Source organism: Exophiala spinifera (genome assembly GCF_000836115.1).
Source record: "Exophiala spinifera strain CBS 89968 unplaced genomic scaffold supercont1.9, whole genome shotgun sequence".
Lineage (NCBI taxonomy): Eukaryota > Fungi > Ascomycota > Eurotiomycetes > Chaetothyriales > Herpotrichiellaceae > Exophiala > Exophiala spinifera.
The window spans coordinates 672,325-685,714 of record NW_015622521.1 but is presented as its reverse complement, the minus strand read 5'-3'; the positions used below and the strand labels follow the sequence as shown (position 1 = coordinate 685,714).

Here is a 13,390-nt window from a genome sequence, read left to right as displayed (position 1 = left end):
CTCTACTTTGTAGCTTCAGAACAAAGACTACTACTCTCCACCTGTACGCCGTGTGTACCCAATGGTAAGGAAGACCATGTGCAGATATCTCTTGCTCTCAACCCGTGTTGTCACTCATGTTGTCTATCAACTTCCAGCAACTGTATATTCTTCCATCCCATCTATATTTGGAATATCTTCTAGTTCCCAAGTCCATTTTCTGATTTGGAATGATTTCCTCCGTGATGTCCAAATCCTCTCGTATTCACTTTTCCAGCAACTAGACAAGGAACGGTTGGCTCTCGGAAACTGTCAGAACTTGGAGTCCCAGTCACGACTGGCTTCAGATCTCTTAGATCGGCAAAACACATGACCTGCAGCCCAGGATCCAGCGAAGGAACGGGAGATTTTGGTCATCAGTCACTTGAAACTCGTCCGCCTTCGAACATAGGCCGTTGGTAAGATTGGAATTCCACGCGACATTTGTGTTCGTCCAAAGTGAAAACGATTCAACTGACACGTTTCCCCAGAGTTGAAACATTTTGTGCGCCACAATACACCTCAATTTTCCGTGTCCCCGCCTACGACGGCCATATCAAGTCTGTAAACTCCAAGTGTGCGTCACTCCGCAGAGGTCCTGTTGCGACAGCAGCAGACGCCTCCGTTGTGGGCATCAGAACTGGACCAGCTTGAATGAAGCTGAGCAACATCCACCATAGGATCTCTGATATTGTACCAAAGCAAAAGGACACAAGCCGTCAAAATGGGCCGCTTTCATTGGATTCAAGGACATACGAAACAGAACGGCGACAAGTTGCATTCTATTGCCCATGATTGGCTCTCCAAAGACAGTGTCGAACCATCACGACAAGCCTTGACAGAGGTGATGAAAGAGCACAGTGGCGTCGGGGCGTCGCCTAACGATGGTTTTCCCAGATACCAGGGAAGGTCTCGCACCAACACTGTGACTTCTGCCGGGTCTCAATACACTCGATCGATATCTGATGGCTCTAATCATGAATATACCTCCAGACCATCATCCAGACAAAGTTATACCGAGGGCAACCTGCCACTGTCTGATCGTTATGAGAACAATGCCAAAGGATTTCTGTCGCGGAGCACTCGAATACTGAAACGACAAGGCAGTAAGCTCAACTTGCTGTCCTCGCCTGTGGAGGATACGTCGCCCGAACGTGGAGGGAAACGGGTGGGAGAGGTTTCCCCTGTCAAGTCGCTGCAACGACAATTCACCAATGGCTCAAAGCGTAGGCATTCTGACCTTTCGGTCAAGGGATCATTGGCTAACATTCTTAGGCACTGGCATGAAACGTAGCATATCTGGTCCTTTCGCTTTCCAACATCTGAGTCATGGAGAGCAAGCTCATTTTCAAAACATTGATACTGTTGCCAAGTCACACTTGACTTCTGAATACCAAGCCATCCAAGCAGGCCAGCTGCCCGAGGACCATGTGCGCGGAATCCCCATCACTGAACTCCCTACGACCAAGGTCGACCGATCGGTTCAGCCAGGTTTTGACGAGCCAACGTCACCAACAACCGCTGCTATTCCGTACCTTCCTACCACACCGCCTCGGCCTGAGCCTCCCCCAAAGGAGAATCTCTTGTTGCCTTATAGCCCCTCTGATGTTAGAATGTCACGATCGATGGAAAATTTCTCCCGCCCTACCAGATTATCCGTCACATCGGCTGATGTATCTCCATCTTCCCAGCTGTCCCAGAGAATGTCAGCGCTGAGCCCTATCAGCCGCCAAAGCGTGCTCGGAAAGCCACTTCCCATCCTACCTGACGTCGTTCATGCTGTGTCCACGAGAGATGACATAGCTTTGCCACTCCGCACTGCGCCCCTCCCGAACCCTCCAACCTCGAGGATGGAGGCTGTTTTGGAGGAAGACAAAGTGCAGTTGCCGGAGATTTCAACAAGCCTCTCCTGCAATGACTTGACTTCTCTAACAAGACGATACAAGAGGCGGAGTCAATCATCAGGCGAGCTACAACTCCAAGCCTCGTACTATAATATCACATCGACAATGACAAATGTGGAGGCAACCTTGGATGAACCTGTGGAACATCTTAGCGATCAATCATCGACAGCTAAGTTGAACCTCACGACTGATCTTGTCCAGCTTCAAGATTGGGAAGATGCCATTGACTATTCTTGGGATGTCGCCTCCGATAAGGATGCCTCCGATGAGGATAAGAGTGACTCGGATGCAACACTGGAGAGACCTCAGAATAGTGACATCCCAGCAGAGAACTATATGGTCGTCGAACAATCCGCCATTGTCGAGCCTTCCTCATCTGCCTCCACTCCTCTCATGATGCAGCTGCCAAGGACGACATATCGACCAGTGGTACAATACCCGGGGGAGGGCAGGTCACCTGTCCAAGATGAAGAACCGGGCTCGCCACTTTTAGGCCTGGGCCTTGGTTCTCTGCACCCAGCACCAAATGGTTCGGTCGCAAACGCGGAATCGACCGCCATTCCACAGCATTGTGATTTTCAAAATCCACCTCGAATTGAAAGACCTCACATTCTACCAAGCCCGTTCTCTTCAATCAGCAAATCAAGCTCTCAAGAGAGCATCATTTTTTCGATAGCATCCTCCATCGCTGGAACCCAAAGGTCTTCCCATTCCAGCACCTCTCTCTCTGACTTTGCACATTTGGCGAATTTCTGCGAATCAAAAGAAAGTCTCAGACTCGACCTACAAGATGTCTCGAACTATTCTGAACATTACAATCGGGATGGAAGCAAGGAGACTATACATGAGGACGATGAGAGTGACCAAGCCAAAGTGAAAGGAGCAGAATGCGACTTGCCTAATACGCCGACCACTTCATCAGCACCCAGACATGATCGTGGCGCATCAGCACCCTCCATTCCAATTCCCGAGAGGAAGTCCTCAGTGCCTACAGGCGACTCCCCTAAACCGAATGGACGCAGACGAGCTGGCACGACGAATTCTAGGCCTCGTCGCAACACTCGCGTCTCTTATTCTCTATTTCCAAACACACCTACGCCATAAATCGAATGCCGGCCCCACAGGGCCTTGTACCATTTAATAGGAGGACATATCTCACAGCTGGACGCCTCCTACTTTTATTATTCTGTCACTTTCGGATTCACGACTTACGAAAATGGTTTGTGGTTTGTGGGTTTACTTTTTGACTTGATGTCTTATGATTCCTTATGATGTCCGTTTTCTCAGAAAACGAATTTACTTTTTGAGGCTTGGGTGTGGATTGCTTAGGATGATCGGGGCGGCGGACAGAAAGCCCTGTGGAATATCTCAAAAGTTTATGCTACTCCTTTCCCCTGTGTTTCGGGTTGAGCGGGTTTGGTGGGACTCTTTTCTTATACCTGCTTTGGTGCCCGGCTGGCGGCGTCGAAAAGAGGAGCAGTGTTCGGGAGGGTATGTGCTCAATGAGCGGTGTGCTGGGATCGGATGGATGCAGCTTTTGGTAGCATGTATTGATCCGCCCATGTGGTACCTTCTATGCAAAGGAATATGCAGATTTAGTGAGTCTTGTACAAGTAGTGCTGAGTGTGTGCCGCCCCGTCACTTGAGGTCGACTATTTGCTACATAGCACATACAAAGACTGTAGTCGAAGATCAATGACCGGTCCGATTCTTTGGGTTCGCACTACGGTTTGATCGCCCGTTTAGTAGCCAGATATGTCCTATCCATTTTTCAACGACTAGTCTTGCTGAAGAATAGCTCAGTGGGTGTTTTCCATCGCGAAGTGTCAATCGTCTGACGATCGTACGCCTTGATATCCACTATCCCGACAGGTGAGGGCAGAGATGGCTCGACATCTCCGTGCATGGTTATCAAATTGGAGCGCACAATCTCTTTATGTCAGGAGAAAGCCACCCATACTATCAGTGCTGAGTGACTCGGTATGGCCCCTTGCGAGATGTTCGATCGATCAACCGTGAGGTCCATGCTTTCCCGTAGATTCGTACGGTGGTTGAAGAACGCCAATTATGCAGAACTGCTTCCGGCCAACTTTATCTAATGAGCTGGGCACCTACCAAAGGTAGGTTGGGGACATTACCAGTTCAGCAACTAGCCATGTTGTCCATTCTGCTCATTCCAACTGTGATAACAATCATGTTCTTTGAGTAGCCCAAGTTTTCATTGCGAGAACAGCACGTTTCGAGTTCGATTTGAGGGCCAGTCCCACCTGCCAGACTCGACTTCGATGGCCGAATCCGAACCAAGATCAATCAAACCGAAGCGCGCTCTCAAGGCGTGCGACTTCTGCCACAGAAGAGGCCGCGGATGCAGAATCGACCCGGCCGACAATTCTCGATGCCTAACATGTCTTGACTTTGGAGTCAGTTGCACGTGGAACAGGCCGTCCGCTAAACGAGGTAAACCGCGTGGCTCTAAGGGATCTGGTGTGCCATGGACATTGTCACCAGACAAGCATGGGTCGCGAGAGCTCATACAAGACTTACTCATCAATTTCTTCGAGTCTGTGTATCCAGTGTTGGTTCTCCCAGACCGTCGTGTTTCCACCATGATTGACGTTCCCAGGGTTTGCACCGTGCATGAGCAATCATTCATGCATCACTGGCATACGAAGCAAATACCGTCAGGTAGGGCATCATATGCGAGGTTGATGTCCGTGTGCGCTTTGAGCGCTTGTAGGATTGCTAGTGGCGCAACTTTCACTCCCCGGGAAATCTCATGCGCAGTAACCCCTAACGTGTACTTGGACGAAGCTATCGCGGCCATCCCAGGAACCTTCGGCGAATCCCTGGAGTTCGAGTACCTACAAGCGATTAATCTTGTTTGCCTGACCGCTCGAGAGTGCGGCAATGCAGCATTGCTTCAACAGTACCTCGGTCTCTACCATGGTGCACTTGCAGAACAAGGATATTACGACGAAAGACGCTGGCCTAGTGGCATCTCGACAATTGAGAGAGAAGAGAGAAGACGGCTGTATTGGCACATGTATCGGCTCGAAATACATACCTCTCTCGTGCTTGGACATGCCGTACGATGTCCTGAGCTCCAATCTGCCGTTGCCTATCCCACCCTCCCTGATCAGGATTTCACCGAATCTATGGAAAATCTTGAATGGCTTACTGGATGGAACTTTATCACTGATATATACCGAGGTATCGAACACCTGATCTCCTACTTCAGAAACAAGAGAACGACGATTCATCTAGACAATCGCTGCCTGTCTACGGCGTTCCTTATTGATTACGACCCGCAGGAAAAGATAGTACGCCCGCTCAATTTGGCGTATTCCAACCTACCGCTTCGCTTCAAGAAGGCCCAAAGGGTATCGCAAGACATCCGCCTGAACCGGTGCGGGTTTCAAACAGCCAATATAATAGCCACGTACCAGGTAAAATTACTCAGGGCCTCCGCTGAGCCTGCTGACAAAAGTAGCTTTTACGAATGCTTTCATTCACATCAAATGACACGACATTTCACGAGGCTTGCAGGACTGCGCTGGAATTGATTGAGGAAATCTCGTCTATCCCAATGGAGTATATGCGAGCCATGGGGTTGGCAATGGTCCGCATGCCTTCCTTTGTCGATCGGCGATGAACTGACAGATATCTAGATACAGGAGCTATCCGGTCTCGGCCACATCCTCAGCAGTTTCATTAAAAAAGAACTTCCTAGATCTGACTATCAACACCTGAGAATGGTGATGTGTGAAAGCCAATGATTCCATAATAACTATTTGGTGCCATGCCTGACGATGTATAGGGTATGTATGGCTGAGTTGCTCGAGAATCTGGCCACGAGCATTCCAGCTGCAGCATGGGTCTGTAATCGTCTCCGTGAATATGTTGAGCAGATCGACCGCTACTTTGAGCTCCGACCACTTCAAGAGGATGCTGCAGACCACGAACTCGGTCGAGTCGATGAAGTTGCCGTCCAAGACTTTGACCCTGAAATCTTTATTCCTCTGGAGCTACTTCAACGCATCCCATGGGACTGGACAGAGCAGCGACAGATGACATGATGCGATGGAAATCAGGTTGGTTCAACAATCTCTCATTACTTTTCAGTGACTGCAGCTAAGGCTGTACCTGACCCTCTCCAATCTTCCACATTATCTTCTGTCGCCTAGTCCGCCACAAGTAATATTCTCCTGCAGTCATGATTTCGTATTTGTTCGGATTGTCTTCGCTGACGCAAGTAGGAATAGGGTTGATCACGCTTCGCCGGTCAAACCCCCAGAAGAATGGTACCGAGTATCTCTCTCGTCCGCTTTCGTTGATCACTCGGTGGACTGTACTCACGAAAAAGTCGTTCGTTTGCCGCATGAAGCAGTCTGCGATGTTCACAATGAATGAGCCCGGAATCGGCTTGACTTTGATCCACCGGCCAGACTTGCTGAGAACTTCGAGGCCTTCAGCGTCGGCCGTAATGATGGTGAAATATTCGACGTCAGTATGGGCCCCTATGCCATTCTGTTCGTCACGAGATGTTTCCTGTTGAGGGTAATGTAGTATCCTGCAGCCCGCCTCTGGTCTCTGCACCATATCTTCAAAGGAGTCCTCAGGAATATGCAGCGCCAACGCAAACATCCTCGTCAGTTTCCGAGCAAGCCTGATCATCTCCGTTTGATACGTGCAGAGGATCTTCTTGAAGCCTGGCAACTCTGTCGGCCAAAGGTTGATCTCTGAAATGGATTCATCTGGGAAATCAGGGTCATTGGCCGCATTGTAATTCCAGTTGAAGGCCTCGTATAGATCTGGGGCGATGTCAGCCGGCGTTCATACTGTGGAATCATGCGAAATTCACCTCTCTTCTTCCAGCCATTCGGATTATAGTGTTGCATTGGGTGATAACCACAATACTCATCAGGCATCAAGTCTGTGCAAACTTCCATTTTCCTCTCGGTGGGAAGGGCAAAGAATGACTTGGCCTCGTCCATCACATCTTGGGCAAGTTTCATGTCCACGCCCTGTCACAGACATCACGGTCAGAATCAGTCCGAGTGGATGGCCTTCATCCAGGTTTTTAACCAAGTACTCACATGGTTGATGATCGAGAGAAAGCCAATGCCATGAGCAGCTTCGCGAATTTCTTCGGCTACCGCCTTCCTGTCCTCCAATTTGTCACTGTACATGCGAGAGACATCAATGACGGGGATGGCTTCGTCTGTTGTTGACGCATTCGAGTCGAAGGTGAATGTCTTGCCATTGGTGAGGGTAATGGTACGCGAGTCTTCCTCCTGAGTGGCCGTTGACGACATGTTGGCGGGATTGCACGGATTTGCAAATGAGGATGTATCCGTCACTGCCACCATGCCTGGATACGCGGCCTTCAGGCTCGAGTCTCTAATAAATACGAACAAGATAAGAAACAGATCTTCCAGGCACAACAATGGCCAAATACTATCCGACCATTTACCAGTTTATCAGCTCCAAATCTCAGAATCGGATGCTCCAGACATACGAACTTGATGCAGGCGCTTAAACGGATGAATGCATCGGCTCATGCCAATACTCAGGCCCGAGTGTCCCATTGGGTTGAGGCTGGTAAATTGCTAAAATGGATAACAGGACAGAAGATGATTTGCCGAACCACATCGACGCTTGTGGCTCGGATTTCTCCACCCGCAGATTCTCTGGGGTCCCGAAGTAATATCGGGGCGATAGCGCAGAGATGTTGAGATAGAATCTGTGTGTTTGCGATGGCTGGTATCGATATCAGTTTAATTCCTCGAGGATACAAAACCTCGCCTCGGTCTTCGGATCGAGGGTGTTGAGTTGTCCACAATTTCGCCAATCTCGAAATCCGGCTTTAGCTAGACAACGAGAAAAGAAAACATGACGACCATGAAGCGGATTTTCAAGCGCCTCGAAGTCAAGGACCACGATGAAGGAGCCCTTGACAAGAGAGTCAACCATGACATCCGGCCTTTAGAGCCACACAGACGAACCTATGGTCCTTGGCAGTTTGTGACTCTTTGGGTCATAACCGGTTCTTTCAACATCGGCGGTTGGACCACCGGGTCCTCGCTAATCGCTCTTGGACTCAACGTCTGGCAAGCAATGCTGACGGTCATTATTGGCAACGTACTCGTCGGTTTTCTGTGCGTTGCAAGCGGAGCCCCAGGCGCGAAATGGCACATAGGGTTCCCTGTCATTCAGCGGTGCTCATGGGGCACCCGAGGCTTCAGGTTCATCGTCATCCAAAGAATCTTTTTGGCCTGCATCTGGTTCTCGACCCAGGTCTACTGGGGCGGACAGTGTGTGCGGGTGCTCCTGACTGCGATATGGCCATCATTCGCCAAGGTCGATACGCCTCTGGCCAATGGGACCATGACCACGGGCGATTTCACAGGCTTCATCATCTTCACCATCTGTTACCTCCCGCTCGTGTGGATCAAGCCGGAAAAGTACAAGATTCCATTCTTGATCTCTTGCGCCATTGTCATACCGACCATCTTCGTCAGCCTTGTCTGGTTCACAGCCAAGGCGAAGGGTGCCGGAACGCTGGTGCACGATGTCAGTGGACTCACGGGCATCACGCAGGCAAAGGGCAGCCATCTCGGGTGGATGATGACCTTGGGCATCTGTACGAACATCAGCTCCATCAGTGTCCATATTTTCGTCCAGTCCGACTACACGCGGTACGCAAGGAAGCCCAAAGACCAAATCCTTGCCCAACTAGTCATGGTCCCCATGGGTACCATCGTCGTGGCCTTGATCGGCATCATCTGCACGTCGTGTGCGGCGCAACTCTTCCCCGAGCAAGAGGGGGCGCTTCTCTGGGCGCCGTATGACCTGTTCAGCGCGCTGCAACAGCACTACGACAACTCGTCCCGGTCTCGCGCGGCCGTGGCGTTTGCGGCCATCTCGTTCGGCGTCGCGCAACTCGGCATGGTCGTGGCCAACAATGGCGTCTCGGCGGGCATCGACCTGGCCGCCTTGCTTCCGCGCTTCTTCACCATCCGCCGCGGGATGCTCCTGATGTCGTGCCTCGCGTTCGTCGTACAACCGTGGCAACTCCTGAACGGTGCGAGCAAGTTCCTGACTGTTCTGGGCGGGTACGGTGTCTTCCTCGGACCCATGACCGGCGTCATGTTCGCCGACTACTTTGTCCTTCGGAAGCGGCTGATCAAGCTCACGGATTTGTACGAGAATCATCCGGGGAGCATTTATTGGTACTTTCACGGCGTAAACTGGCGAGCCCTCGTGGCATGGGCCATGGGTGTGTGGATCAACGTCCCTGGATTCGCCGAGTTTGTCAAGTACGGATCCACAAAGACCCTCAAAGGGTGGTCGAACCTGTACGATATCTCGTATCCGCTGGGAATGTTGTTGTCGGTGTTGACGTACGTGTTGTTGAACAAGTTCTGGCCCATTGCTGGGTTAGCCGAGGTGGATGACTTGGATTTCTTTGGCACGTTTGGTCCGGCTGAGACTAGGTCTCTACATGGTGAAGAGGTCGAGACTGTTAAGGTCGCTCAGGACGGTAAGACTCTGGTTACAGATACGGACAAGGAGATGTAGAGCGGTTTGTGGTCTGTGGCTGTTTGTTGAGTCAGTATTTCATGGTTGAAGCGTGGAGGGCTCTTTGTGCTTTGCAATTTTTCGTGTTATCACTTAGAATTACTCCCATGTTCATATTGATGTTGATGCTTATGTTCATGTTCCATCCTCGCCTGGTTTTCTATACTCGTCGCGATCATGCTCGTCAAGATCGTGCTCATCATCATCACCACCGCCACCACCACCACCACCACCACCAATATCTTCTAAATTGTCCTTAACCGAGCACACAATCTCCGTACTGCCCACATCAGTCAACAGCCATACGCTCACTGACAGCATTCAGTGGGCGTGGGCATCAACAATGGTCTTGCAAGGAATTCCCACAATAGATCCATACCGGTCGACATCCTTTTCAAGAACTAAGTCTCGACAGGTTTCAATCCCGCTTGTGTCTGTTGTTGTTGTTGTTGTTGCCGTTCATGCTTAAGACGATGCAACTCTTTTACTTCGCGGATCAATGCCGCCGAACCCGATGAGATCGATCCACCGGTTTCTGTCGGTGTCCCCGGCGTCGAGGCCGACGCTGTTCCTTTGCCGTCCGCATCTGCATCTGCATCTCCGATCCCATCCGTCAGTCCCTCGACACACCTCACTCCCGGCGCGACCACGGAGACCGGCAACAGCGCCACCGGGCCGGGCGTCGCGCCCATTTCCTCCCTCCACTCCCCCAACCGCGCCGACGACGCGACGTACACGATCCTCCCCATGCCGGCGTTGGCGTGGGCGGCCGCGCACATGGGACAGTGCTCGCCGGAGGTGTAGACGGTGGTGTCGGCGCGGTCGGCGGGGTCGGTCAGCCGGCGCTGCGCCCACACCACCAGCGACAACTCCGGGTGGAGGGTGACGTCCCGCCCGGTCGTGATGCGGTTGCGGTCCTCGCGCAGCACGGCGCCCGTCGAGGTGCGCACCAGCACCGACCCGAAAGGCGAGTCCCCCGCGTCGAGCGCCGCCCGGGCCAGAGCCACGCAGCGGCCGAGGTGTGTGAGGTCCGTTTCGGATATCATTTCTGTGTGTCCTTGTGTCTTGAAAAAAAGAAAAAAACCTGGGACTCTTTGCTTTTGTCTGCAGCGAATGAAGGCGAGTGTTGGCGGGTTGGCGCGGGTGATGAACCTGATTGATATACGTTGATGTACGTGGTGATGGGTGGTGATGACGGGATTATGAACTGGGCAGCGAGGTCCTTTTACGATGATGATGATGATAGTAGTAGATAATAATGTAAATAAACAATAGTAACACTCAGTACTCTGTACCTCCTGTACCTCCTGTACCTCTGACGGGAATTCTTTTGGGTGGGTAGGTAGGTAAAGAAGGGCGGGGTCGATTTTTGTGGCTTTCTTTAAGCTTTTTGAATCAGGAGAAGCGCGCGAAGGAAGACGTACCCGTACCGGCGATGTAAGGCGAGCAATCTGGGCAGCCAACTGGTGTTGTACGCACTGTGACGGTGGATGAGTTGTCAATTTGTCAATGAGCAGCTATCATCAGAGAAGAGAGCAATTGGTGAAGCTTGAAAAATGCCCACAGCTGAGGGAATGGATCTTCGTAGGTGCCAGTACTTCAGATCCAGCTCGGGTACTTGGTGGGAGATACCGATAAAGCCTCTGTGGTGTTGACCATGTTTGTACAGTAATTATGGAAAAGTGATGTTTACCGCCTCGACCCTCGTACCTGGACACATGAGAAAGTGGCCATGATCTTCTTTTGGGGAAAATGGTGATTGTATATGTATATCTAGTTAGGGTGCAATCTAAATTCGTCCCTCTTCTCTGGTGATATGAATATGCGCGTGCGAGAGAGATTCATTTCGGAGAGTCGCCGGCCTCAAAGTTTCGATCTATCCGCCACTTCATCCTTCAACAATCTCACGGCATGTTCTGCCATGCCCCTATTTCACATGTCGATTAGTATCCTCGCCTGGGGCACCAGATAGACCTCGGTACGCGAGGAGACAGAGTCGGTTACTCACCACGAAGATTGATATCCTGCGCCAGACGCACCGTAATTGTGAACGAGAAAATTGCCGTTCCTCTTTTCCAACGCGACTCTCGCACCACCTTTTCTGCTCGCTACACACACACGGTCCGTCATTAGTGCCTCGTCCCATTTAACCAGACAGAAAAAAAAGAACACACTCACGTCTCAGTCCAACATTGTGACTTATCACTTGCAAATCCTCAGGCCTCCCCAGCTCCGGAGCAATGGCGCAACATCTCTCCTTGATACGCTCGGCGAGCTGCATGTCCGGTTCGGCAGTCCAGTCGTGGTCGCGACGCACGCCGCCGATGATCACGCCGCCACCGAGGGGCCGCGGGAAGACATGTGCAAACTCTCCCTCGTTCCAGTCGGAGCAGATGCGTATGTACATGCGTTCGAGGGGCTTGATGGGCTCGGCGATAAGCATCGTTTGGCCTTTGGTCGGGTAGACAGATTCGTCTTCGACGCCGCCGAGGAGTCTGGCGCCCAGGCCCGTACAGTTGAAAAAGGCCTTTGCGTCGGGAAAGTCCCGCATGAGCGCGTCGACGTGGGAGTAGGAGCGTCGCAGGAATCTGACGTTGCGCTGAAGGAGCTGCATTTGAAGCCTACGCACCACCGGTGAAGACGAAGATGGTGAGCAACACCCTCCCTCTTGTTTGGAATGAATGCAAGCGACGTTGCAACGTGCTTTGCTGCTTACCACTGAAGATATGCGACCGTGTTGATGACGAAGCTGTCCATGTCCAATCCCACCACGACGCCCTCCGGGAGTTCGTCCTTGGGTACGTCCTTGATGCCGCCGACAATGTCGCCGAACCACATGTCCTTGCGGGCTTCGTCGTTGTCGTAAAAGTCTCGCATCGGCATGCTTTTGACTCCGCTCTCGGGAAACTTTGCGGCGATGTCGGTGAACTTGGTAAACGCCACGGCATCGTACTCGGCGAATTGGTTACGTTCTCTCTCGAAAGAATGCCAATTTGCGCCGGCCCAGGGCGACACGTATTCGGTGGGAGAGGTGAATCCCGGGAGGTATTTGGCTACCACGGTGATTTGTGCATTGGGAAATTGTCGCTGCGCTTCGTGTGCTGTGGTAAGGCCTGCGACGCCGGCACCGAGGACTACGATCTCGGCGGGAGAAGACATGGCGTGGATAATTGATTCACTGAACGAGGAGAAGCGAGCAACTTCTTGCAGGCGTGGGATTTGTGAGAGGAGCAAAGTTACAGAACAGTCACGATGTACCTGTAGATGATGGACGATGATGTTCCACGGCTCTTCCGATTATTCTGGAAGGTCTGAAAACGTCAATCATCATCAGAGATCCATCCAGTTGAGATGAGGAAATAGTAATACGTGGGATGAATCTGTGAGACTAAGTTCAGAGCAATGCAGAGCTCGCGCCTTGTCGCATGAGGCCTGATGTGCACATGTCCGAATAGTGATTAGTCGGCGTCGACGGGCGTTGTCGCGTCTTATCGGGGTCGTCGATGTACCTGCACGCGGTGACGGTCGAATCTGAGGGTCGTTGATTATCTTAGCTTGAAATACACTCAGAAACCATCAAAGAGGAGACATCTCTCGTCAGTTGTGAAAAGATTTTCGCGAAGGCCAGAGAAGTAATTCTGCTGAGGCCTTTTTACCTGAGAGTCCTAACTAGAATCTCAATTAGAGTCTTAACTAGAGCCTTACCTAGAATCTTAGCTAAATTATTTTTAGACGGTCCTCCTGGGTATGCTCTATTAAAGAACCAATGCCAAGTCGAGAGCCTAACTTAGGGAGCCCAACGACCGGGCTGTGCGGGAGCCAGTGCTTTCTTTAACTGAGAGCCTTTTAACTAACTAACGCTACAGACATGTACTGTACGAGTGAGT

At 51.4% G+C, this 13,390-nt stretch overlaps 6 protein-coding genes across 6 annotated transcripts; 3 read left to right on the top strand and 3 right to left on the bottom strand.

Moving 5' to 3' along the window:
• Positions 1 to 742: 742 nt before the first annotated feature.
• Positions 743 to 3,026, top strand: PV08_11278 (uncharacterized protein; the record flags this gene model as incomplete). The annotated part of the gene is made up of 2 exons (XM_016385588.1): positions 743 to 1,244; positions 1,294 to 3,026. The coding sequence occupies 2 exons, from the start codon at positions 743 to 745 to the stop codon at positions 3,024 to 3,026; spliced, it is 2,235 nt and encodes a 744-aa protein (XP_016230532.1).
• Positions 3,027 to 4,207: 1,181 nt separating this feature from the next.
• On the top strand, positions 4,208 to 5,998 carry PV08_11277 (uncharacterized protein; the record flags this gene model as incomplete). Its single annotated transcript, XM_016385587.1, has 4 exons — positions 4,208 to 5,368; positions 5,413 to 5,541; positions 5,591 to 5,682; positions 5,740 to 5,998. The coding sequence occupies 4 exons, from the start codon at positions 4,208 to 4,210 to the stop codon at positions 5,996 to 5,998; spliced, it is 1,641 nt and encodes a 546-aa protein (XP_016230531.1).
• Positions 5,999 to 6,053: 55 nt separating this feature from the next.
• Positions 6,054 to 7,237, bottom strand: PV08_11276 (uncharacterized protein; the record flags this gene model as incomplete). The annotated part of the gene is made up of 3 exons (XM_016385586.1): positions 6,054 to 6,733; positions 6,784 to 6,946; positions 7,019 to 7,237. 3 exons carry the CDS (start codon positions 7,235 to 7,237, stop codon positions 6,054 to 6,056), a joined length of 1,062 nt encoding a protein of 353 aa, XP_016230530.1.
• A 577-nt stretch (positions 7,238 to 7,814) lies between these two features.
• PV08_11275 (uncharacterized protein) lies at positions 7,815 to 9,503 on the top strand (the record flags this gene model as incomplete). The annotated part of the gene is made up of 1 exon (XM_016385585.1): positions 7,815 to 9,503. The coding sequence occupies one exon, from the start codon at positions 7,815 to 7,817 to the stop codon at positions 9,501 to 9,503; it is 1,689 nt and encodes a 562-aa protein (XP_016230529.1).
• Positions 9,504 to 9,904: 401 nt separating this feature from the next.
• Positions 9,905 to 10,549, bottom strand: PV08_11274 (uncharacterized protein; the record flags this gene model as incomplete). Its single annotated transcript, XM_016385584.1, has 1 exon — positions 9,905 to 10,549. The coding sequence occupies one exon, from the start codon at positions 10,547 to 10,549 to the stop codon at positions 9,905 to 9,907; it is 645 nt and encodes a 214-aa protein (XP_016230528.1).
• An 817-nt stretch (positions 10,550 to 11,366) lies between these two features.
• On the bottom strand, positions 11,367 to 12,662 carry PV08_11273 (uncharacterized protein; the record flags this gene model as incomplete). Its single annotated transcript, XM_016385583.1, has 4 exons — positions 11,367 to 11,430; positions 11,512 to 11,611; positions 11,682 to 12,124; positions 12,220 to 12,662. The coding sequence occupies 4 exons, from the start codon at positions 12,660 to 12,662 to the stop codon at positions 11,367 to 11,369; spliced, it is 1,050 nt and encodes a 349-aa protein (XP_016230527.1).
• Between the last annotated feature and the right edge of the window lie 728 nt (positions 12,663 to 13,390).